The sequence below is a fragment of the Rhipicephalus sanguineus genome, chromosome 3 (assembly GCF_013339695.2).
Source record: "Rhipicephalus sanguineus isolate Rsan-2018 chromosome 3, BIME_Rsan_1.4, whole genome shotgun sequence".
NCBI lineage: Eukaryota > Metazoa > Arthropoda > Arachnida > Ixodida > Ixodidae > Rhipicephalus > Rhipicephalus sanguineus.
Window position 1 is genome coordinate 81186966 of NC_051178.1, and position 27028 is coordinate 81213993.

The 27028-nt window shown below is 45.0% G+C and overlaps 2 protein-coding genes across 2 annotated transcripts in view; both read left to right on the forward strand.

Moving 5' to 3' along the window:
- Nucleotides 1-27028, forward strand: part of LOC119386793 (prodigiosin synthesizing transferase PigC) — a 283713-nt gene that overhangs the window by 14513 nt on the left and 242172 nt on the right. The gene's annotated exons all lie outside the window — the stretch shown is intronic.
- Nucleotides 3146-27028, forward strand: part of LOC119386794 (putative phosphoenolpyruvate synthase) — a 109608-nt gene continuing 85725 nt past the window's right edge. The window contains exons 1-12 of the mRNA XM_037654066.2: nt 3146-3260; nt 4419-4471; nt 7734-7786; nt 8982-9097; nt 10465-10612; nt 11115-11170; nt 15334-15464; nt 16236-16342; nt 17764-17802; nt 18964-19079; nt 19170-19240; nt 19323-19387. Of these exons, the coding sequence (XP_037509994.2) occupies nt 3161-3260; nt 4419-4471; nt 7734-7786; nt 8982-9097; nt 10465-10612; nt 11115-11170; nt 15334-15464; nt 16236-16342; nt 17764-17802; nt 18964-19079; nt 19170-19240; nt 19323-19387 (1055 nt within the window). The 5' untranslated portion in view covers nt 3146-3160. The remainder of the gene's footprint in view (nt 3261-4418; nt 4472-7733; nt 7787-8981; nt 9098-10464; nt 10613-11114; nt 11171-15333; nt 15465-16235; nt 16343-17763; nt 17803-18963; nt 19080-19169; nt 19241-19322; nt 19388-27028) is intronic.

Here is a 27028-nt window from a genome sequence, read left to right on the forward strand (position 1 = left end):
AGACACCTTAGGAAAAAAGGGGAAAGAAGCAATATATAAGGCGCTAATCTAAGTATGGGACACGGCACTAGGTAAGCATCTAAGTTTGACATGTGGTTGTAGTTGTTGTTGGGAAGGATCGCACTAGTGTTCTCGCATTGTCAGTGCGGGGACCATGACTATATTCCTCTGAAATTTGAGCACAGTATGGGAGGTCACTGAGCGCCTGTTACGCTAATCTCTGTATAATGCCTGATCTAGCCAAGCGGTCAGAAGGTGTCAGAAAACTACACCCAGTCAGAATGTTGAATGTGGAATGCGGGAAATGCTGCAATATATGCCGCGCCATCGGAGTTCTCAAGGCGGTTTGAAAGGCCGTCCTATGAACTGTGCTATAAGCCCTTTCGCATGAAAGGGCTTTCGTTGCTTTTCCATTTCTGATCTTTCCTTCCATCCATGAGCTGTTCAATGGTGCATCGCCTAGACAATCCTGAATCTTGTTAGCAAATTTTAAACGATATCAACTGTTTCGCGGAGAAGCCTTTATAAGACATAGTCGACTGTGTGTAATACCAAGGAACAGATAACGGCAAGCAATCTCTGGACAAGAGGTAATGGCACCACGAATACAAAGCTTAACTATTTACTGGAACAGAAGAAAATGAAACGAAACGAACAGAACCTTTGTTTAAACATGACAGTTATTATGCTGGTAGTTTTCACTTAGATAATTGATGAAACATTAAAATATATTTGTAATTGTGAATCAAATTTTAGATACGGCTATAGTTACGCGGAAAATCCAAGATTTGTGTGTGCCGCAGCTAAAGATTGTTTATCTGCTGTTCAGGAGCCTGCCTGAATCTACAAGTGTGAAACCGGAGCAATCGGAAGTTCACGTGAAGATTGGTTTACTGTAAGTATGCAACTACCCAAACAACATATTACCGAACCGCGAATATTGATATTTAACGAAGAAAGCAAGTTCGCATATAGCCACTGTGATAATAAAGCTGGGTTTCTCCAATGTAGTTATTGACGCCCTAGCCCTGGTGCTTACTTCAGGTGTCGTTTTCAATACGCGATGGTGAGCAAATGGCGGAAACTTTTTCCTACATGAGAACATGTCACTCATTGAAAGAAAGAAAAGCGAAAAACTATGTAGCATAAAACATCAATAAATTTTTATTGACGGGAAAGAGTGAACTCTAAGATTGCAAACATGTGGAATACGCCTGGTCAGTGGCTGCAGAAATGCACACGAAGGACTACAATTAGGCGCGCGAACTTCTTTTGTTTACTTAATTCTGTCGACGTGTGGCTCTAGCAAACCTGTGTTATGACACAGTAGAGCTCACGGTTGCAAGCTTTTGGAGCTTATGATGCCAGAATGCAAGGGATTGGAAACACGATTACATTTGCCCAAGTAACCTTACAACACTATGTTGCGATAAACCGCTTACTACAAATACCATTGCGCATTTCTTGCTCCAACTTCACATCAAAATAATAATAGCACGTGACTCAGTAATGTGTTACCATCCAGTGCACTCTAGATGATAATGCTATTACGTATGCATGTACTGTATCTGCATGTATTGGGCCTATCAATACAATGTAGCCTTTCAATTTCGACTTGCTTTTATGACGATGAGTATTGTTTGCATGTTCTCATTTTGGTTATACCTCTATAACTATGTCCTTCATTGGATCGGTAATGAAAATCTGACGAAGTACCTAGTGTAAGCAAACGCAACAAGTGAAACCATCAGACTATTAAGCCAAGAAAAGCACAGGAGAAATTATTTGCGGTGTCTTGACTGCAGATTCTCACTTAAACTGAAATGAATTAAAGTGGACGAAGAATCAGCCCTTCCGTTGGTAGGATCCGAACCCACAAACTTCGAATTACGCGTCCGAGGCATAGGACGCGGAATTCAAAGGTTGTGGGTTTGGATCCCAGCGACGGAAAGGGTGATTGTCGGTCCATTTTAGTTCCTTTCAGTTTAAATGAGAATAGTTACACTGCAGTTAAGAAGCCACAAATAATGTCTTATGCTTTTCTTGGCTTAATTGTCTGTCAGTTTGACTAGTACGTAATATAGAAAACGAGCCCCTCGCATAGTTCCCCTTCTATATTTAAAAAAAAAAACACGCCCTTGCACATGACGCCCTTTCATACATTATCATCAGAATATAAAGGTATACTGAGGGGGAAAATGATTTCTTGCGTTCAAGCACATTGCCTTTGTACAATGTTAGAAGACGTCTGGTGAACCAAAAAACGTGAAAAAAGAAAATAAGGAGGAGATACTTTCCTGAGCTTCGCCCACCAACTTGCAGTGGCGTCCTAGCATTTGAGAGCGCCTCTACGGCTTGCATGATTCCTTATCGCTAAGAAATATTTACATGGTATTCTGAGAGAGACAGGTGCGCAAAGTAGCAACAATAAGCAAGTTTTATTCGGCCAATGTAGTGAACATGCGAAATGATTTTTTCAGAATTCGTGGAATTACATTGAAGCAAGGGGGCAACATTAAAAATCGCGAAATTGGGCTTCATTTTCTCTTCTTATAATGAAGGTGTGATGGCGAAATTACCAATAATGCAGTCCTCGAAAGTAATATGCAAGTATAAGCAAGTTTTGCTGCTTGACTTACGTTTCATCTGAGTAGTCTGGTAGTCCGTGTTTGATCGGCCTTTATTTTCCTTCTTCTCTCAGCTGGTGTTCCCTGTCACACACGCTGGAGCAGCCAGCCGAGCAGTCACCGGACATGTTGGCAGAGAGTTGCGCTGAAGAATCAGCACTTCACATGCTGCGGGATGTTCACAGGCAAGCATTCATTACACAACCAGCCAATATGATATTTACGCTTGCCTAGAGTTTAACGCAGGTGGATATTTCAGTGAATTGAAATACACCAAATTATCCAAAAATCGCTGTCATATATTTTATTATGCTATCTTCGACACGGTAAGAACATTTTTTTAAAAATTAAACGTGCTTAAGGAGAGGTTGGTGCATCGGTACTGCTCTGGGTACTTCTCTTCTCTTACACAGCAATTTGCACCATGAAGTTGTCAATAACCATAAACTAATGCAAAATTTACGCATCAAAATAACTTGATTTCAAAAATATTACTTGTTCTATTGTCTTCCTGCCTCAGGCTGGCGAGTGAAATGGATTCTTACGATCAAGCTGGCATGTTGTCTGGTGAGATCATAGTGGACGGTCAGCAGAGAGAGTTGTTCCTCTGGGGACACAAAATAAGGAATCAAGGTGGGTGTGCGTTACGCAGCGCCACTTCCTTGGTGTGGCACCACATGTTGAAAACATTCACAGCTTGGTAGTTTTAAAAAGCGGGCTTTGATTTTTTCTTTGAATTAGTGTTGTAATGCCATTTTACTCCTATTGTGTTCAGTGATTTAGAGACGAAGGCGACGTTTAGAGTGGTTGGACTATTGAAGCAATTTGTTGGAAGGTTTTTGTCACTTTTGATTAAGTGTTCTGCTAACTAGTATGCGTTTATGGACTTCGCTCGTGTACATGTTCTGAGTGATGTTACTAAATTGCAGTCTAGTATTTTTTTCGAACAGCGTTCCTAATTTCTGTTCCCCATTTTAACCTTCCATCTATAGATAAAACCAAGTATTTTAACTATTTTATTTACTCACGGAACCTCTGGAATATCCCACATACTTGCAGACAATATGACAGTGCGGACCGAACGCTGCATGTAAAGCTAGCGTTTCCTAAAGCCAAATGCGTAGTTAAAACGGATACATATTCTAGGCGCAACTGTTTCAATCAATTTGTAAGCCTAGCAAAACGGCCCGAGACGTTCAGTACCACATAGAGCGTATTCCGGGCCATTATTCATAGAAGCTTGATGCTCTAAAGCCTTTCATCTCTAGAGCAAGAACTAAGTGATAAAACGTAACAGTTTTTTGGCTCCAGAGTGATAACACGTGTAACAGTTATCACTATGTAACAGTCGGTGACAAACGGTCACAATAAAAATAAGGGCATGTAGGTACATCTGCACATTAGATACGTTCACATGCATGGTTACGAGCCTACAGACACACCAGTTTTACGGCACCTATAAAAGTACAAAGATAAGTGAAGTCGGTTGGTAAGCTACGCGCCATTTGAGGAAAGGTGACTTGGTGTTATTGCCTGGTGTATTATTATACATTGCGACCTTCTCCGTACATTACAAAGGCTAAATTGCCATGTTCAGCGGAATCTACTTCAGCGCGTGATTTTTTTACTGACTTCGAGTGCTTTTTCATGTTATGTTTGTTTCAAGTACTATGGTCAAATTATATCTTTTGGTGCAACAAACTTAAAGAACATTCTTTTGTAAACCCTAAAAACGTCCGAAATATTTGCCGCAATGGTGGGCAACCTGAGTGAAAGTAACCTTTTTTGCAGGTCGCATGCGTGACGGCACTTATAAGGAGGACCACCACGTCGGTTTTCTTGAGGTGATCAGAATTGTTGCATCAATGCACTAGTAAACGCATACCATCTCAAAATATATGGCACTGTAGCACAAGTAAAATGCCCTTATATGCGTGGCAGAGATGTCTCATCTGACATAAAACAAGTATATGATTGATTAAAGAAGCTGCGATAATCTATGTATGATTGATTGAAAAACATTAGCTCATGGGTTCTGTGAAAAAAATGGATGAAGTTAACAATACTTAAGTATGCTGTCTACATTATCCCGTGTTTCTAGAGAGTACCAAAGCCAATGTTTAGCCATCAGTATCAAAGTGAAGGTTTGGTCATCAACTTCGGTATTAAGCTTGCAAGAAGTAATAGAAAAACAGGCCAATACTGCTCTTTTGAAAACTCACATCTTGTCACAACAGGAATAGGAGGAGTAAGCCTAAAAAGTGTAGAGGGGGGGGATGCAAGTCCACAATGACTCGAGTTATTTACGTACTGGACGCAGTATAACTGGAAATCGGCACACTTTGGCAACTAATTGAAACGAGACCGGGAGGACTCGTGGAAGCACTTGAGCAAGTAAGCTTTGTCCGTATTACGCGTCGCCGCAAGGATAAAGCCTTACCTGTAGTGACAATAGCTACGCTTTGATATCTGTGGATCTTCTACACACCGCGATTACGAGGAGCTGTGTCTGCACACAATGCGGATTAACCGTGGCACTCGTAGAGAACACAATGGATCGTGTTCCTTGGAATGGAGACCCTCAGAACTGCCACCTCTGAAACCGTTCTAACATTCAAAAAGACATGCATGGCCCGAGTAAACTTTCACAACGCCGTTTGGCATATCACTGAGGCGCAACACTGAGATATGGTTGGGTGAGATCGACCGTCAGCGACAGTATTTCACCAATAGAAAGACAGAACATATGACAAAACAAGCAGGGGAACCAATAAAAAAAGAAAAGAAGCCAAAAGTTGATTCTTGTGATGACTATTAGGCACGTTGCTATAATTAAATTGTTCAGTACATCTTCGTCTTGAACAAAACATGAAATAAACTTGCTTTTCTCTTTAACTTTCAATATCTCGAAATCATTTTTTTGTTACAAATGCCCCATTTTCAAAACAACCTGAAAACTTTGGCAGATCCCACGCGTTCTGGGAATCGGTTTCATGCGAAGTAGTCAGCGAATATTCCTATGCTGTATTTTATGGCTTTGAGCCAAGCGTTACGAGGTGGATAGACGTGTTTTTGTAAGTGTAGTAGCTGTTTGCCGATCGTGGGCTTACCAGGCACGTCGACAACACTGGCGTTTAAAAGGTAACTTATGGTGGTGACGTAATGTCAGCACTCACGTTAGAGTACATACGTCAGTACTATCGAAACTAGGTGCACCTTAAGGTGTAATCATATGAACATCATACCTAAATTTTCTGTGTGTATTCCTCCTTGTAAAATTAGATAGCCAGCACCACAGCCACATTTGACGTTGCACCGCTTTTACGCCTGCATAGGCTGTTCTTCCAAACTGCTTTCCAGCTGGCGTGGCCCTGTGGTAGTATAGCTGACTGCCACGCAGAATACATAGGTTCGATTCCTGCTGGGATCCTAATTTTTATTCTTTGCATTCTTCGACACAACGCTGCCGATGTCGATTTTTCTTAACATTCACGCATTAAATTACCAATGTCTGTTCTCGCCGTTCCTGGTTAAATATAAACTGTCCATCACTTGTGGCGCGCACCCGCACACCGCGGCCCGTGGTAAGCCGGTATGTACCACACGTGTCTGGAAGAAAGGGTTTGGCGGCGTACTCAACACGCTTTTCACGTTATTCATGCGATGACCCGACAGTCATATTCGTCAAATAATCTTACACACCCATGCCGACTTTGGTCTACACCAAGTTACTGAGGCGATCATGAGAGCACCCAGACGTAGGCGGCTAGATAGATAGATAGATAGATAGATAGATAGATAGATAGATACGTAGATAGAAATGCTCAAAGTGCCAAAGGTTCGCTAAGAAATGCTTCGCATTTCTAGCGAGGCATTTCTAGAAATTGCATTTCTAGAAATTGCATAGAAAAGCATTTCTATGCGAAGCATTTCTAGAAATTGCATAGAAAAGCATTTCTAGAAATGCTTCGCATACAAAGCTACTGAACTAGAATGTTGCACCTATGTGGCACAGTATCCATTTTTTAGATGCGAAGTCTCTTAAGGCGGAGCTCAATCCGGTGGTGGTGGTGGTGGTGCGCGGCGTGACCACCCCTACTGCGCATGCGCATACTCTCTCCACACACCTCCTCTCCACTCACCCTCTTCCATTCCCCTCTCCATATTCCCTCTCCCCTTCCCCTCTCCACTTTCCCTCTCCTCTTTCCCTCTCCCTCTCCCATACCCCTCTTCCCTCCCCCTTTCCACTCTTGCTCTGAAACGCGGGCTAGACATGCCGAAATTCTCTCCTGCGCAACGCCGCGATGAGCTCGAGCGCATGCGCGTCCCCTCACCTTCTCTCTCCCCTCCTATGCTGCCCCCCTCACGCCCGCCTGTCGACCGCGTTCCCCACTCGCCGTGTGAGAATTAACGGCCAGGCTAGATGGAAGATACGACGCGCGTAGCGTCCCTCTTCGCGTTCCACGACGCGAGGTCGGTAGCATGCCCAACGAACGCCAACGGCACGCGATCGTGCAAGCTCTCCGGCTTCGCATCGCCTCATGGTCCCCTTTAGCGAAAGATGGTGTAATTTTTTAGCAGGTTTATTTAAAAAATTATGGTAAAAACTACCCGCTTTGCAAAAAAAATTGCAAAAACATCAACACTTGAAACACAATTTTAATTGTAGTTCAATTGCAAGAACACACAAAGACGAATAAAATGAAACAAATCCGATCGATTTACATATAGTAGTTTCTGAAAAATAGGTCTCAAAGAAGTCTTACAATACATGGGAGGTATAGGGCCTACCCTGTGCATTTAAAACATGGCATAAGTGCTAGCTATAGAGCCGTATATACTTGAACACTTCGTAAATTGCGTGACAGCGCGTTTACGCTGCATGGAAGTGCTTGAATACTGTAGAAGGAGACACTGTACACCTGGTAGGGACTCGAACACTTAGGGGCTGAATTGGTTTCAGAATATTGTTCCTCTCTTCACTAAGATAAATCTTGGTGTTCTGGAGGCTGCGCTCGGCTATTCATTTTTGTTAATTATCATTTCTACAATGTGTGGCCACTGTGACTACCGTCATATTTGTCATGTTTTCTTACGTTGTTTCAGAATGGGGACGTGTATCACTTGGTTCACACGAGTGCTTATGGAGGAAAGAAAGGGTGAGCTGACATTTGTAAAGAAGGCCGCCAGAGTGCACTGTTGAGAAGCGTACTTAAGAAAAGCTTGACAATGGGCTAGTTGGTTAGACATGGTGAATGTTTCTTGCGCAAACTTTAAAAAAAGAACTGAAGGCAGCGATGAAGGACGTACAAAACACATCAGCGCAACCCATCAGCGATGTGTTTTGTACGTCCTTCAATGGTGTCTTCAGTTCTTTTTTGTAAGTTTGCGCAAGAAATGTTGATCATGTTAAGAATCCAAAAAGCACATGCACAGCAGAATTTGTGTTTGAAGGCAGTGTTGCAGCTGCAACATTTGCCTGCATTTTTTTTCCTTTGAGAGGGAAATAACGTGCGGTTCTGATGTCATGGAGAAATGCATTCTTTTGCGTCCCGCCACAGCTAGCATTTGGCATTTGATTGCACTTCATGTGAATAGAGAATAGTTGACGCAAGTGTGAAATACTTATTATCTTACTTCTGTTTATTTAGAGTTCCCCCACTCGCACTGAAGACACATTCATACGCCAGATTTGAATGGCGCCGAACAGTGCCTCGTGTTTTCAATGGTGTGAAGACATCTGCAATACTTTGTCCTGAAAAAAGAATGAGCCTGACGGAAGGCTGGTCTTAAACGATTGAAGTTGACCTAGAAGATAAGAACTCATTATTAAATAAGGCGCTTTTGTTGCCCGCTTTTCTTTGGCGTTCGACACACACACACACACACACATACAGAAAACACGGCGTACATAGGTGCACTAGTGACCCAACGGTTGTAATCAACGACAACGGACTTATATTCCACATGAAGCTTTATAGTCTGTCCTTTCCTTCAAAATCATAACTCCTTTTGTACGTAAAAAATGAGTTGAGTGTTACGCGCTCCTTTGTCCACTTCACTGTGTCTCTGTCTTTTGTGCGCCCCGCAATCTCACCGTGAATAGCCACCAACTTTACCAAATTTCAGTTTCTTTGCGATTTGCTCTTGTTCATGACTGTCAGTTTTGTTTCTAGTGAACCTGATGTCTGGTTATTCACTGCCAAGTCACCTTCCTGTACGTCACTTACGATAGGATGATCATCTATACATAAAATCGTGTTTCCCCGAAGTTAGACGGCGCGATTGTTGTAGTAATGGTAATGAAAGAAATGCCACTGAACAGAGAAGGAAACTTTTCTCGTTTTACTTCAGCGTCTACTACGGATCAGTTTATGCTCCTGCAAGTGTGATGCGGGCCATCGACCACGCTATCGTAAGAGGTGATCACGATGTGCACGCTCAACGCAGTCATCTGCACCTACGTTGCGGTGAGTTTCCGTAAAGAATTTCGACTTCACCTCCATATTCAGTGTAACATGCGCCTGAAATGATTCAATTATCGGCGACTAGTAACGACGAAGTTGTTACTCGCCAACTGTTGCCGTGACGTGCATGACGCGGCTTTGAAGCCATCTGTTCCACGCGTTTTTGTCTTGCGTCCCTCACCTCGTGCAATTATAAAAAAAGTTTGTTTTGAGGGGCTTTTCCGCCCCAAAGTGACTCAGGCTGAGAGATGGCTGAGGCGGAAAATTTCGATTACCTGAGGTTCTTTAATGTGTACCGACATCCCGCAATACATATGCCTCCAGTATTTCGCCTCCATCGATAAATGACCGCCACGGCCAGGATCGAACTCGCGTATTTCGGGGCCAGCAGCAGAGCACCGTAACTACTAAGCCATCAAGGCGGCGTAAAACGATAAAAAGAGAAATTAAGGACTCCATTTTATGCACAATACCATGCCAGCAAAGCTCATGGCAGATCAGTGCCGAGCGTAATGCGCTATGTCCTACTAAGTAAAACGCATAGAACCACTGGATGCCGGCTGAATTTACGATCTTAACTGCTTATATTAAATATATATTGTAGCAAAACACTATCTCAACGCTACACTGAGGAACTAATTACTGGAAAGTTGTTGGAAATACTGATCGAGTTGTAAGTAAGCCTCTGCCATCAGGCTTTTCTGTAGAAGTGATCAGAGTGAGACATGAGAAAGAAAAAAAATTCTTATGTAGAATTGAGAAATCCGACAGAATAGAGCGTCGCCATCCTGCTACTCCCCAACAAACGATACAGTGATGACCGAAAATGAAATTGACGACGCGTTAAATGCTATGAAATGTGTATCATGCAGTTGTACATAGCAGCTATCTCATCCATCAGCCGCACCCTGTACAAGCCAGCCCCCGCCCTCTTGACCAAACAACCAAGTAAATAAACAAATTACTTAATTAACTAAAGCGTGAGCACACCACACTAATACCGAAATTTGTTGTTTGAATACAAACCTGCACACCGCTCACAAGGTCTTCGTTGTCGGGAACACGGCAAGTCAACACGAATCAGCAGACCAACTGCACCAAGGGGTGCTCTCAGCTTGAAATCTTTACGGGAAATCTTATTGCACGAAAACGAAGAATGGTTTCAACTCATGTGTCTTTGGGTTTTTAAAGGAAGGGTTTTTACTGATTGGCATAGGACATCATTGCGGCTCGTGTCTGCTGTACAGTCTTTGTTCTGTGGAATCTTTTCTACGTAAATCGCATTGACGAAACTGACGAACATTACATATCATCTTCTTATACAGAAAAAATTCAATTTTTCCTCACTGTGAAAGGGCATTTATATGCAGGTGAGCTTCCCCTACATGTCGACGCAAAATGTGTGGCTCCTGAAATAGCCTTCAAGTCCGAAGGGAGCTCTACCGAAGCCTGCCTCACAGCTGTAGATCTAAAATGTCAGGAAAAGTTTGGATGTGGCTTCACATTTGCACTTAAAAGGTGAGTGAATGAGTATTTTTTTCACTTAGTTTGCGGTACACGGCTTAAATTACTGCGAGAATCACGCAAGATATTTAGCTAATCAGTGTGTACGAGGTCTTTTACATTCTTTTTTGTCTAATCCGTCTACCGACTGATAGAACGCTTATTAAGTGATAAGGCTTGTAGAGCTCAATTGGCAAAACCCAGCGTGGAATGTGCGCAAACAATACGAATTATTAGGCCTGACAATACAGTGTTATGTAGCAACATTTTGTCTTGCTGAGTGTGTTTGATAAAGGCGCCTATGCCGCAAAATCCTTTGTCGGAGCTTGCTGTCCTATTCGCTTTTATTCCGCTAATTCCATATTCAGCACTCGTGCCATAAAGAAGCAAGTTTGCGAAAAAAGGCTTTAGCACTGACCACTACACACAAATAATTTGTCACATGCGGTTAACGCTAAACACAGGAGAACGGCTAATATTCCAGAAATTAAACCTCACTCCATTACTTCTTATGCAGGTCACCGCAAAACAGTCCAACCATTCCAAGCTATCTGAAACACAAGATTACGGAAGGTAAGCATCATTATGTCTCCTAAAAACTGATATCACCATATTGTGCCGAATAAAAATGTCAGCCTCTGGAGTTCCCCTATTAGATGCGAAGCAACTTTTGCTCGGGGCTGTGTCCAGCGGTGGTGGTGGCGTCCGCGCTCCACTGCGCATGCGCCTACTCTCTCTCTCCCACTCTCCTCCTTTACGCAGGTGTTCGGTCGCCTTCTCTCCTCTCCTCTCCCGCGCTGCAGCCGCGGCGCTGCCTCTCCTCCCACGTGATGCAGCCGCGCCGCAGCCAAATACAGTCTGTAACCCACTCTCTCCTCTCGCTCCCCCATTTCATGTGTATATAGGCGCGTGCGCTCGGTCGGCTTCCGTCGTTCTTGCTTCGCTCCCGTTCAGTTGAGTTGCAACGTCGGTGTCGGCGCCACTCGTTCACTCGGCGCTGACGGAAAGCAACGCACACACACAACGCAATGTAACACAAACAATAAATAGAAACCTCACACACTAACGGTAACGCGGAGTGAATGTAATGGAAACTTGGTGTGCGCCCCCAATGCTGCTTCGCATCCCGTCATGGTTCTCTTGAGTGGGAGATGGTGTAATTTTTTCTTTCCATAATATTCACATATCTTGCCAAAACAGAAATTGGACGTATATGAATCAGTACCAATTTGAAAATTTTTCTGACAATGCCACTTGCAGTGCTGATGCGACGGTCTCCATTGTTCCCAAATGTGTGAAAATTTCAGAAAACACGAAAACATGCTCAGAATAACAGAGAGCTGAGCTAGTTGGTAAGTATTCATTCTTAAAAGACAGGGCGTGCAAACACACACACACACAAGACACGGCGCTTGTGGTGTCGTGACTTCTTTGTTGTGTCCGTGTTTGCACGCCCTGCCTTTTAAGAATGAGTGAAAACATGCTAGTTTTATTTTGTCTTTCTTGTAGCAGAGCTGCTATGGTCAATGTTTCTGTGTGCAGCAGATAGAAAATTATCATCATCATGAACCGCGACGCGTTCTTTTGATCCTCTTCTCCATCACCTTCCTCTTCTGCTTCGCTCCCTGAACACGTGCTCTGATATGTCCGGCGTGGGATGCAGTAAATGTGATGGCCGAGAGATGGAGTACAGAGAGGCATTATGGCATTATGTGCACTTTGCTGATGCGACGGTTGATGACGATGAAGAATTATGCCTGAGCCATTGAAAGCTGTAGGAAATACGGGGCAGTGATTCGCCTGTCCTTCAGCAACGCTCGCGTTCACGGGTAAGCAGGCACTGGCGTTCCAACGGGCAGCCTGCTCGGCGTCCATGGCGGCAAAGGAAACCTTTATTTATGATGCAGTGCCGTCCCCTGCCATCCTCGTTAAACTCACTGCCCTTTTCCACCCATTTGCCATACGATATATGCTTTACCCTTCCCCTCCTCATTTGCTTCCTCACGCTCACATCTACATGACTATGCTGTGCTTTACCCTCTATCATCCTCCCTTCTTTTCTCCTCACCCTCGACATATTTGCACAGCACTGCGTGAACGAGGACGTATGAAAGGAGACAACACAGGCGCTGTGTTGTGTCCTTTCATACGTCCTCGTTCACGCAGTGCTGTGCAAATATGTCGATTACAACTCACCAACTCTTTTGCTGCCGTTTCCTCACCCTCACTACCCTTTCCCGCAGCCTTACTACACCATGCTATACGTGACTATGCTATACATGATTTTCCCTTCGCGACGCTATACATGGCTATGCTATGCTATACCCTCCTCCTCCTCATTCTCACTTTCTTTCCCACCCCTTTGCTTTACATGGATATGTTATACGTGGTTTCGCCTATGTGACGCCATATCTGGCTATGCTATGCTTTACACTCTGCCTTCCTCCTGTCCCACCTCCCCACCCTGACTTCTCTACAGATGATTGTACTATACATAATTTTGCCTGCGTGACGCCATACGTTGCTATGTTATGCTTTACCCTCTCCTATCTTCCTTTCCTTCTTCCTCACCCTCACTTCTCTTTCCCGTACTCTCATTATACCATACAACATGCCTATGTTATACATAGTTTTGCGTAAGTCACGCCGTTCATGGCTATACTATGCTTTATCCTCTCCCTCCTCGTTTCTTTTCTCCTCACCTTCGCTTCCCTTTCCCGCACGATTACTATACCATCATATCATGGCTATGATATACATGGTTTTGCCGGCGTGACGCCGTGCATGGCTATATTCTGCTTTGCCCTCTGCCTTCCTCCTTTCAATCCTCCTCACCGTCACTTCACTCCCCACCCTCACTTCCCTTTCCCGCCCCTTGCTATACATGGCTATGCACAGATAGCTTTTCCTGCGTGATGCCAAGCGGTGGTATGGAATTGCACCTTAGGATGACTGCATACTCCCTTCCTCCTCCCTTTCTCCATTCCCTCCTCCTCTTGCTCACATCGCTGCTCCTCAGCTACAAGAAAATTCGACGACGCAAACCACCGAGAAGAGAAGGCAAAAGGAAAGAGCTACACTTCCCTTTCCCGCCATCTTGCTGTGCATCGCCATGCTATAAATAGCTATGATATACATGGTTTTTCCTGCGTTACGCCAAGCGACATGAGACGACCACAACAGCATATGACAGCATACGATGACAGCCTACAGCAGCCCGAGCCCCCAAAGTGCTTCGCACCCAAAGAGAGAAAGCATTGCCATGTATGTGTGGTATAGCGAGGGGTGGGAAAGAGAGAGGTGAGAGGGTAAAAGCTTAGCCAAGTCAGGACCAGCTAGTTGCCCACCAGCTGAGCTGTTACGCAGCCTTGTGCGACTTAGTGCAAGCTATGCTAATTTCTTTGAAGTGCGGATAACTTTAGGGGTCCAGGCTGTCGTATGCTGTCATCGCTTGGCGTAACGAAGGCAAAACCACGTATAGCTAGTCATCTGTAGCGCGCGTGCCAAGGAAAAGTCTTCTTCCTCTAGTTCTTCGAGCTCCTAGGTGATGATATTAAGTGCGGAGCACTTTAGGGGCCCGGGCTGTCGTATGCTGTCATCGCTTTGCGTAACGCAGGCAAAACCACGTATAAAAATAGAAAAAAAACAGGGCTGATCTCTCTGTCATAAGAATAGGCATAACACGAAAGTAAAACGTGTCTTCAAAGACGTAGTTGAGCGTTTGTTGTGGATAGTTTCGCCCCGAGGGCGAAGGAATGAATGCTAAAGCAACAAGATGTAATGTCACGCGAAGAACGGCAAGCAGTTCGAAATTGCAACGCGCTGCTCAAGCAGAAAGGACGCACGGAACGAACATACACTGGATGAGCGCGAACTAAGAACTGTCATACCTCGACAGTTAAAGCGCGCTGGTCTAATACAAAGGAGGACGCACGAAACGAACGCGCAAGTATACAGAGAATGAGCGCGAACTGTCACAGTTGTAACTTATTTGTTTGTGAGCAGCGCGCTCCCTTCGCATACGCGGCCGCTGCAGTGTGCGAAGTGATCTTTGTGCTCTCTGTAACTTCAACGCAAACTTGCGGATAGAGCGCAAGACGTACAAGATAAGTGCGCGCGCACGAGCGACCACGCCCTGTAGAGGGGCACACTCATCTCAGCGCGTGGGACGACGACCTTTAAAGCGCGCCCTTCGAGCCCTTCGTTCCATCTTGCTAGTGATAACGAAAATACGCTGATATACCACCGATCTCTCAGCACCGCCCCCGGCAAATGGTGCATATGAATAGCACGCCGTTAGTACGACGAAGAATGTGCCGTCTGTGGCGGGGTTGCTTCGCGCTGCGCGCTGGGGATAGAGGGGTCATAAGTTCGACTCCCGGTGACAGAAATTTGTGGTTTCGTTTCTTCTTTGCATATGTTAGTCTTCATATTTTACAACGTCATATCCGTGACGGAAATGCGTCAGTGGAGCCGTGGTGGACCGGGGCATAAAATACTTTCGTGTTAGAAAGAGGAAGCAAGCGAGAAATAGAGACAAATAAAGGCAAATATAGGATAAAAATAGAAATAAAGAGTAAGAAAAAACAGGAAAGAAATTCAAAAAGAGAAAAAGAAAGGGAGGAAGAACAAAAGGGAAAACCAAAAAGAAACAAAGAATGCTGCCCAGCTCCGCACTTCCTTCAGGCTTGGCACCACCAGTGCGAAGATGCCTTAGTTTTTACTTCTTTGTGCAGGACTCCAGGTGGCTGATGTGTCTCGCCTTGTGTCAGATATCCGGGACCCGTGGAGCAAGGAACCAGACTTGACGGGAGGCAAGGGTTCGTCGCTAGCGGTGCTGGACTCCATTGCTAGCGAAATGAAAACGGTAGACAGACCCAGCAGTATAAAAAAACTAGCCTACAGCTGGTGCTGAAAGAAGTGTTTCTTTTGTGAAGTGTGATATTCCCACTAGAATATATAAATGCTTATATATAAATTCACTTAATTGTACACGAAATAATGCTATGCATGCGGATGGAAAGTAAATCTCTGTTAACATTCTTCCAAACTTTTATAGTATTTGACCAATTTCAATGAAAAGTATTTCTTCGTTAAAGTCGTAGAATTTATTACATATCTTATCTAATAATGAGAACTAACAGACAATAACGCCAAGGAAAGTATAGCGGGTGTTATCTGTAGTATATTAGAATATAAATGTGAAGAAATTAAAGTGGACGAAAAGATAACTTGCCGGTCCCTGCCGGCGGCAAGTTATCCTTTCATCCACTTGACTTTCTTCACATTTATATTCCAAAATACTAAAGATAACACCCCCTATGCTTTCCATGGCGTTATTGTCTGTTGGTTCTCATTAATCTTGTGTCTAACAAGAAAAAACGAGCCCTTAAGAGTCATCTCCTTTTCTTCATATGTCATTTATGTCATCGGGAGAATCACAGACCAATGTTTTGATAGCTAACAAAAATGTGAATGTAGGAGGTGGTACAATAGTGTCTTTTTGCGATGAATATTGTTCCAAATCTGTATATTGTCATTTTTAAGCATTTCCGGATTCTATTTAGAAAACTTTTGGATTGGTACGTTTGGATTCGACGTTTGCACGCAAATCCCAATAATTTATGTTTCTATTTAGTTTTCAGTTCCTCGAGGATTCATTGTCACAACGAGCGCTTACATGCGTTTTTCTTCAAACGTTGAATTTCGAAAAGTGTTGCGCAGAATGGAGAATGCCATGGCCAGGTGAGCCTACTTGTTGTGTCCTTTAAACTAAATAAATATTTCACTAAAAGGCTTACTGCTGAAGTTTTCAACTTGTGATAATTCAGAGAAGCTCGATGTAGTCACACTGAATTGCATTTTCCTCCCTCAATGTACATACCTGAGCTATTGCGCACGTTTTTGCTATCCCTTTGTGTCTTCCTGGAAACGTACAACCTACTTTAGTCCTCCAATGGAAGGTAGTTGAATCTGTTGCAATAGTACAAGGTTTCTTTGAATAAGCTAGTGAGGAACTTTTTTATAGACGGGCATTAGAGCACTAATCAAAGCACGAGCATATTTTACACTATAGGCTTTATTAAACTTATATTTTGCGTTCATTCATAGTCACATTATTTACGGTATCACGTCAGGGGAAAATACATACTATGCTCACCTCTCATCTCAATGTTCGCCGCTCCTGCATGGACCCGAAGATGTCCTGCAGTATCTGTAAATACATATTCAACCTTGACAGAGCGTGGCCATTTGTATCATCACTAACAGTTCATTCCAATCGAATGCATTCACACTTCTACAGGTTAACTCTATTCTGCCATTTTATGGTTTGTTTGAATATGATTGGAGTATTTCATTTTTAAATTACTCCATAATCACCTTCCTCATGTATTTATTGATGTTAGGTTACGTACTAACACTACGTTTGAACGCAATCTCAATTTTCTGCTTCCTTGCTGTAACACGAACTATGGTAAAATGACACCATCATTTTCTTCGCTTAGTAGTTCGAATAACCTTCCACTATACCTTAAGCAGCTAACTTGTTTAAGCATATTGAAGCATGAATTACAACGTTTTATTGTTTGTAAATAGTTTCTTTATGATAGCCTTGTTAACCCGCATTTTCCTCCTATCTTGTTGTATCAACGATTTATTCTGCTTGCTTGATGTTTTCTATTATGTCACAGATGTGTTGTGTTGTTTTTTGATGTTTTGACCCTTCTGTTTCTTTCGATTTGTATTTTATATTTTTTCCTGTTTTTGCTGTACACCTCTTTTATTTTTAAGATAGGGTCCCGTTTGCAGTCATTGACTTTGGGACCCTCGCCTGCATATTTGTTCGCACCAGTCATTCTAAGTTGAAATATTTAAAAACTGAAACTGAACACAGTAGTAGGTTCATTGTATTGAGACACTGAAAATCAAATACGAAATCCATGGATCTTTTATAAATTGATTCTACCAGAACAAGTATTGCCTGAGGTTTTGTTGAAGAATCTAGCACATTGAACGGTTTGTCGCCCGATGCCAACACAGTTATAGCTCAAATATACAAATGTATTGCGATGGAAGCAGATAAAAATAGAACGAAATTTTTAGTCATATTTGCATGAACGAACACAGATGTTTAGCACCAATTTATCTTTCTGTGTGCGTTCCAGAGACGACTGGCAGGCATCGCTGAAAGAAGTTTGCTCCGGGTACGTAGAGTTTTATTGACTATGCTGGACTTTAATAAGAAGTACTTTAATAGCGCACATTGAAGTGCAGTTTTCAATACTTAAATGCAACCAAAAACCTTAAGAAAATCAACTATATTAGCGTTGAGAGAAGGCCGCCTTTGGGCCTTATTCATGGCGTCGTAAAAAATGGTGTACAATTATCCTGTGCAAACCTCTTTATCCACGAAGTTCTGCATATCTCACTTTGAGCTTATCCATTTTTAAAGATCAGGGTAGTACTTACGGCTTTCGATTCAGAAGACAATCGTCGTGTTCTGCATACCACTCTGTTCATTCTCAATAGCCATATCAGGGAATATAAGCTGGCGTATTTTAGTTCCCGCTAAGTCTGATGAGTTAATCCACCACTAATATTCTTCTTGAACAAGTTCATGAGCGTTTTAGCTCCATCTAGTGAACAAGGTGACCGCGGTACTCGCAATTTTTTCGGAAGTAGTTGCCATATATGCGGGTTTTTTCTGCGGGCTGATTTGTACGTTTGCACAGCCATCATTTTTTTGAACAGGTCAGTCGACTGCATAATACTGCCGTAGTGTCATTCCTTGATTTGGTTGAGTCGTCACAAGACGGATCTCGTACGCCGTTTCGGTGAAGAGCGTTTTTTTATACGCAGCGTCTTCATAGTTTGTCACGCTCTTCGCAGTACATTTTTCAGCTGCGCTTCGAGCCAAGGGTTTTCCAGCCGTTTGTATATTCCTATGCCGCCATTCTCAAAAGATTCACAACTAGGATAAGCGTCCCAAGTAAAACTCTATTTGCTACAATACCAGCAATATCCCAGACACCGGACATGAGCTGCAGCGTACCTGCGAAGCCCGCGTTGATAAAAAAATACACAACGCATTTAACAAACGTGATGTCTCATCTGTTCCCTTGCCACATCCGCCTCTACCTGATATCTGTATGGGTGTGAGGGCCTAGTCAAGCAGCTAGTCGCTTTTATTCTCACCCCTTTCGTCAATGGTGCATTGGTGGAAATGTAACTATTATTATTATTATTATTATTATTATTATTATTATTATTATTATTATTATTATTATTATTATTATTATTATTATTATTATTTCAAACTGAAGCGGCTGATTACTCCATTTCTATAATATACTTGTTGTGTACAGGTCGACAATTGATTTCGAGAAGATAAACGTACCTGGAGATGTTAAAAAGGCAATCTGTGACCACCTTTCCAAGTTTGACAAAGACACAATGTTTGCCGTCAGATCATCGGCGTTAGGTAAACTTCGCAACATACTCCTAAAACATGAATGCGCTTGCTTGCAGTTTCATAGCTGCATGTCGAGAACGTGCTTGCTTGTATACGCAGGTGAAGACTCTGAGGACATGTCAGCCGCAGGTCAAATGATAACACTGCTTGGAGTTCGAGGCCAAGAAAACGTAACAATGTTAATCTCTTGTACAATTCCCTTAATTTAGTTCACGAATTTCCTCATTCACCTTTGCATACTTTTTCTTGTAGGTGATCAGCGCGGTGGTCAAGTGCTGGGCATCGCAGTTCAGCTTCACAAATGTCAATTATAAGAGGTAAGTTGGTCTTACATCGGTACTTGCATTACTTTCTTATTGTACATCAGTTCTACATTAAGAGAGAGTAAAGCGTAGTGGAAACGTGAGACATGTAAGAAATCCAACCTGTAACAAACATAGTCGCTGAGTGTGCAAGTTACTATAAACTTTTGAAAGGTTGCCGGGAACGCACAATAGTGACGTGCTAGTTAACACGCGTCGTATTTTAAATAACCCACAGCAAAGTCAAATGAGAAGTCAGTGCGTAGCAAAGGACGCTTGCTCATTTACCACCTAATTTTAAATCTAATTACTCTGCAGACAGAGATCGCTGAATTAGTTTGCAATATTTCGCAAATAGAAATGCTACCTCTAGTGTGGTGGGGCATATAATGGACAAGAATAATTCTGATGAAAAACATGGTTGATCCCTCCGTAACAGGAATCGGTATAAGAACAAAAGTGAAAGGTGTCTGCGGAGAAGTAGTTGATTGTTTATTACACATTGATATATGCGAGCTTGCTCATTCATTAATGTTGTTTGACAGCTATACCATAGTCCCTCAATACTTTTTTCTGGTCACGAAACTTCCCCGTCACTCTATGGGAGAGCTTTGTGTGTCGTCAACTTTGACCGCGGGGCGGCGCCACCAGCGTTAGGGGGGCACCCGCGGCACTCGTCGAAGTAGTCAGCGAGGCGACGGCGTGGTGTGTTTGTTTTTGTGCATCGTGCTGTATCGCGTGTGTGTGGTGCTTTCTGTGCGTCTGACCGTGTTCATACGTGACGAATAGTTAGCGGCACCGTGACGAACGATGTAGAAGACGTCCTGCGTTCCCCACGGTCGCTCCGGCGAACAAGGCACTCGTCGAGCTCAGCGCGGCGACGCGCTCTGCGTTCGCTTTGTTTGCGTCGTTTTATCGCGTGTGTGTGGTGCTGTGTGTGCCTGTGACCATTTTCGTATGTGACAAACAGTTAGCGGCAGCTTCACGAACGATGACAAAGACATGCTGTGTGCCGCGCTGTCGCTCCGGCTATATGTTTTTCGGTGAAGAGGCGGGATTCACGCCTGTCGTACGTACGGCTGTGTACTGGCAATGTTGGTCGCGGTTCTTCCGCCGACGTCGGCTACAGCCTCGAGGAAAATAAAAACCTTCAAAAAGGGATGACCAAACAGTCTTTGCTAAATCAGCGTGCAGGGCAAGGCTGCACGCCGATTCCACCACGATCGAAAGGAATAGAACATTGCCGCAACCGAACAGACATTGATGACCGCTACGCGCAGGTACGAGCACGCTGCCTATACGCGATGGGTGATCAGTATATAAAAACACACAAAAATATGTCCGTGAAGCCACCAGAGCGAGTTTCCGCCACGGAAACCTCTCGACGCACCAAAAACGCCGTTTAAGCGGCCGCGATGAAAGCCCCCTTGACTGCAGTAATGCCCCCTGGCGGGAGGAGCTGTCCCTATACCAAACTTGGCCCGAAGTTTCGTGACCAGTAAAAAAGTATTGAGGGACTATGGCTATACCAACGTTTAACGTGGACGCACAGGCGTTGACATCTGCTGGCGCATTTACATCCTGACGGTTAACCTCCATGACCATGAATAAAATTCTGTGCCCAATACACACCTTGACATTGAATACACCTGGACACAGCGAGAGCATAATAAACATTGCTGCTCAATACGCACTGATTGAACACGTCATCATTTGAGGAGAGAAACTGCAAGGTGTACGCTCCCCAGTAATAGGGTAACCTATGGGCGCGTTAAATTCGTGATCTCGAGCGCACTCTAGCCGGCGGAGCGCGCTGGTCTAATTAACGACTAGCATGCGACTTCCGATGCGTGACGAAGGAGTGAGCTCTACGCGCTGAAACCCTAAGACGGTGCACGAGATATCAAGCCTTCTATGGCTTCCGGAAAAAATGAGGAGTTTCGACTCTCCCCACTAAAGTCCGTTCTCCTTCCCCACTCGTTCCTACCGTCGCGTACCGCAGCCGGCCGTGTTCTCGGGCACAATCGCAAACTTTGCACGTTGAAGCGGTTTGAGGGCGCGCAAGCCGATAATGACGGCCCGATCATTATTTGGAAGACGCACAGGTACGTAACTTATTCCCGAATAGTCGTAGTGCGGCGACTTCGTGTAGCTGTGTGTACGTACTTCTGCATGTTCTGATCTTATGTTACGACAGGGTACCTCTGAGGGCAGCAAGAATGTACAGCTTGCATAGCTTCCTCCGCCGCTGCGCGTCAAGTTCTACGATTTCGCCATCGATAGGAAGAACTGCAGGAGCTTGTTTACCAGCGGCGCTAATTGAAAATGCGCGCAAAGTGCGATAACGAATGCGGAAGCAACGTAACGTTATCGCCTTGTGACGCGCTCGTGCCACCGAAAGCAATTGACGGAAATCGCTGTTAAGCTACGAAAGCGTCGCACTCGAGCGCACTCGAGCATGCTCCTTGGGAGTTCGGAGCGCGCCAACTTAACGCGCCCTATGCCTCTGCTTATGCATATGCACTACCACACAGCGGATCAGGAACGGGAGAGGCATATAACGTAACTTGAGTGGTGAACGTGCGAAGGCGTCCCACCTCCCGCTGGCGTGTCTTTCGCTGGGCATGTGTGTTCGTAGTTTCAGCCGTGAACGCGTCAAGGCGTTCCACTTCCGGCTGGCATCTCTCTTGCAGAGGCTGTGTGAGATATAAGGTGCGTTTGTGACGCGATTGGTAGAGAGCCCGGCATTTATCCCCACACACCCAGATATCGTGAGCGCGACAGGTAGGTCATCGACGCCACCGAAGCTTTTAGATCGTAGCTCTTTGGCGCCCGTTCTTGCGTTTAGCGCGGATTTGGCGCTCCTGCGTTGAGCGGCGTCGTTGTCGGCGTAACTGATGGAGCGAATGAGGACAAAATAGAGTGAACGCGGAGCGCAGCGAGCTGCTGTGTTAGCGTCTGCAATACCTCGTGCCTGCTCTCGTTTCTTGTAACAGCGCAACGCATGCCTCTTGCGCACGGGCACGAGAATATGGGTTGACCTGCGAGGCTTAGGATAAGAAGAAGACGTGCGTTGGTCGAAGGGATACTTTTTGTGTGGAGCGCTTTAGCGTTCAACACACTGTCACACACATTTTGCACATAGTTTTCCGGGCACAAGCTCGCCCATATTAAACAAGTTTTAGAGCGCAGGTCTTAGACGCTCGTTCCTGCGTTGAGCTGCGTCGGCATACTCGTAACCGGCAGAGCGAACAGGGACGAGAAAGAACGAACGTGGAGCGGAGCGGAGGATGAAAGGCGGCGATAGCGAGGACAGTGTGAGGAGGAGGGAAATATAGTGGTGAGATGGAAGATTCGGCGGCGGTGATCCGCGGCACCACAGTAGAGCGCGCCGTCGTGAAGTCGCCGGTGACGTCATCCCTAAGGCATGCGGCGAGGGCATCCACCGATATTATATATGGAAATAAAGCACTCCATGATCGGAGGCCTGTCTCCGGCGGCTGTTGAAGAATCCGCCAACGCGCAGCCTTGTACGATATCCCTATTAGCGAGGCAGTCGCGCCTCACCTTATTGCAAAATCAAAACAACTAAACAGCTGCGCTAGAATTCGCATTGAGCAGTATCGTAATGGTCGGTAAATTTATCTTTGTCTTCTGTTCGCGCTCACTTTAACAATGCCATTTCCGTGACGGAAATGACGTTGGTAAATGACAATTCCGTGACGGGAATGACATCACCGAAGTCTTCGTGGACCCCAGCATTCACTTTCTTGTTAGCAATTTATAGCCCTTTCAACTGTTTGTGAAGAGAAAACACCACGGAAACTGGGACAGTGTTTCGACAGCGGGGCGTCGCGCATGTGTTTGGCTTCACTTGCCCCATCGTCGTCAGCGGCGTCCGCTCGACGGTGACGCGCACACTCGCCAACGTTCTTTTACTGCAACTGCTTCCCTTACGAACCTACGACAGGCGTCCGACCCATGGTGAGCCCATAGAGTAACTGGTCACCTCCCTAACTCGATCTATTACGTCACGATACAACAGACGAACGTGGCTGGTTGACGAGACGTATTGAAGAAAGACTACACTCTAAAAGTGGTCATGGAAGTGATTTTGTGCACCTCTATACTAAGGCTTACAATATGTCATCTACCGCTGCCATTTGAAACAACGCATTTCTCATATCCCCTATATCATCATCATCATTATTATCAGCCTCTATACGCCCACTGGAGGGCAAAGGCCTCTCCCATGTTCCGCCAATCAACCCGGTCCTGTGCTTTCTGCTGCCACGTTATACCTACAAGCTTCTTAATCTCATCTACCCACCTGATTTTCTGTATCCCCCTGACGCGTTTGCGATCTCTTGGAATCCAATCATCATCATCATCATCAGCCTGTCTACGCCCACTGCAGGGCAAAGGCCTCTCCCATGTTCCGCCAATCAACCCGGTCCTGTGCTTTCTGCTGCCACGTTATATCTGCAAACTTATTAATCTCATCTACCCACCTAATTTTCTGTCTCCCTCTCCCCCCTCACTCTTAATAACCACCGGTTATCCTGCCGACGCGCTACGTGCCCGGCCCATATCCATTTCTTCTTCTCGATTTCAACTATGATATCCTTAACCCCGTTTGTTCCCTGACCCATTCTGCTCTTTTCCTGTCTCTTAAGGATAAACCTATCATTTTCCTTTCCATCGCTCGCTGCGTCGTCATTAACTTAAGTTGAACTCTCTTTGTAAGTCTCCAGGTTTCTGCTCTGTAGGTAAGTACCGGTAAGATGCAGCTGGTATATACCTTCCTCTTGAGGGATAGTGGTAGACTACCATCCATGATTTTATAATGCTTGCCGAATGAGCCCCATCCCATCCTTATTGTTCTAGTTATTTCACTCTCATGGTTCGGCTCCGCGGTTACTACCTGTCCTATATGGATCATCCCTATATCCTTATATGGATCCCTAAACGGATCATCCCTATCCCTTATATGGATCACATCTAAAGCGGATTTGGCGTCATGATTCGAGGAACATATCTATACTGCTCTCCAGAATGGCTCAAATCTGGACGACGATTCTTAAATATAGAGATTTTGTTCCATGTCTATGTTTAGACACCTACTGACTGCATGGGGTGCCTCACGAAAAAATGCTCGAGACCAGTCCCGTCTCTGCAGCTTACCCCAACAAAATCTTAATAATCGCAATAGGCTAATAAATAATGCGAGTACCGTTGAACAAACTCACAAACATTTTATTGCTAGTGACGCCGCGGGCCGCTAGTGAAACGTCTGCGGGCCGCGTGGCTGAGCCCCTGCCCTAAATCTTGTACTCCTTCATCCTAGCACTAGGAAGCTTCGCTGTAAAAAAAAAATTCCCTGCCATATCCACGAAGTGAATGATGTTAGAGGAGCTTGCTCGGAGAAGATCGGGTAACCCGCGAATGCTCCGTGGACATTCCTCTACCATCATATATACACGTGACAACGTTGTTATACATACATTGCATCCACAATGTTTATTAATGTAAGGCTGGATGCTCTATATACATTTTGATGAAGTATATATACATTTCGATGAACTCTAAACATTATATATACACAAGAGATGTTGTTTTACCAAGTTCAAGAAAGGCGTCCCTCGATGAGTTCGCGGACTGGTTTCCCTTTAAAGATGATTGCTTTATGACGGATGAACTATATGCATTACATATACACAAGAGATGTTCTTTTACAAAGTACAAGAAGGGCGTCCCTCGATGAGCTTGGGGACTCGTTTCCCTTTAAAGATGATGGCTTTATTATCAGTGAAGTATGTTGCCAAGGGATCACCGATGATGGGACGCAATGGAAAGTTCGAGAAGGCAACATCGATACAGGTGCCCCTGATGGTGGTGGGACGTTTCAGTCGTACGATACGCATCGGAGAGCGCAACGTGACATCATGTGTTGGCTGGTTATTGGCAAGGCGAGATCTTCCTGAGCTGCTGCTGCGTTGCGAGCCCGTCGCGCTGCTGCCGTTCATGCTGCGGAGCGGCAACGAAGAGTGTTCACTTAGTGAGCTCCCGACGAAGAGGAAGGAAGCGAGCCAAACGAGAGGTGCGGCCCTCGAGCAGTCACCTAACTATAGTGCTTGCGCCGAGCGTGGTGTGTGCCGCCTTAGGGTGCCTTGATGCCCGCACGCTCCTATGCCGCCTTAGAGTTACTGTATATCCTATCTTTCTAAAGGTAGCATAAAAGGTCCATTCGTTTCACCTGCACTTCGTGAACCGGTTCACGGTGGCGCTGCACTCCGGCATTCGTTTCACGAGTTCAACATGGCGGCGTCGGCACCGCGGTATTCCTTTCGAAAAAGTGCAGCCGTCGTGCAAGACCAGTTCACGAACTCCCTGCACTTACTCGTGAGGTAATGCCGAGTCCGTGCAGCACAAGATGGCTGTAACCGCAGCAGACGACGCAGCCGACTGCATTCGTAGCTATTTTAACGGCACCCAACGAATACTTCAGTGAATGTTTTCAGGTAGTTTGAAATGCCAGGCAGCGTAAGCGGCGGCCACTTTTACGAATCACAACCTCCACAATTCGCGAGACAGCCGACCTTAGCAGAGGGCGTGCACGACATCTGCACTCTCGTATTCGTTTTGGCATCTCGTTGCTGCTGCACTTTCTGAAACGTTCCCTGCACGACGACGGCACTCTGACGTCACCACCATGAACCAGTTCCGATAGTGCAGGGTGAATCGAATGAACTTATACAGTAACTCTATGCCGCCTTGAGCGTCGGCGCCATCTAGTGAGCATTCTTGAAATAGCCGAGCGTGGTGTGTGGGGCCGACGGTCACGCGTGTGAGGACAAGGCGCGAGCATAAGAAGCTTGGCGAGCAAGCTCCTAAAAGATGGCTGATCCCTCCGTCATAGGAATCGGTATAACACGAAAGTGAAACGTGTTACAGAAGTAGTTGGTTGTTTATAGTGCATTGGTATATGAGAGCTTGTACAATGGTATTGTTGTTTGGCAGATATAGCACTGCTTGATGTAGACACACCCGCGTTGACGCCTAGTGGCACATCTCCGTACCGACGACTAACGCCCATGATCACGACTGCACCCTTGCGGTAGCTGAAGTCTTCAAGATATTGTTACGGATGATATGGGTTTATTTACAATTAGGTCAATGAAGCGGCAGGCAAAAGACAAGGGACGATCCGATGATGCCGAGCACCAAATCCCTCGCGCCCGTTCTTCTTCTTCGTTCTTCTTTCGCGCTCTTCCAGCGCCGCGTTACAATATGCCTGGACAGAGCATAAGGTGAATCCCGCGGAAATATGGCATCAACAAGCACATAATAAACCCTGATACTCGATTTGCACTCCTACAAAGCGTCGTGAAATGCGAAGAGAAACGCGACGAGCGTCGTGTATTCCCTCCAGCCTTGCGGCTGCAGTTTCAATCGCGGCGAAAATGGTTGAGGCCCGTGTACATAGATTTAGGTGCAGGTTAAAGAACCCGAGGTGGTCGAAATTTCCAGAGCCCTCCACTACGGCGTTCCTCATAATCATATCGTAGCTTTGGGACGCTAAACCCCAGATATTATTATTAACATTATCCCTCCAGCCTGGTCTTTAGTTCTCACAGGGCGATGCTGCGACAGCAT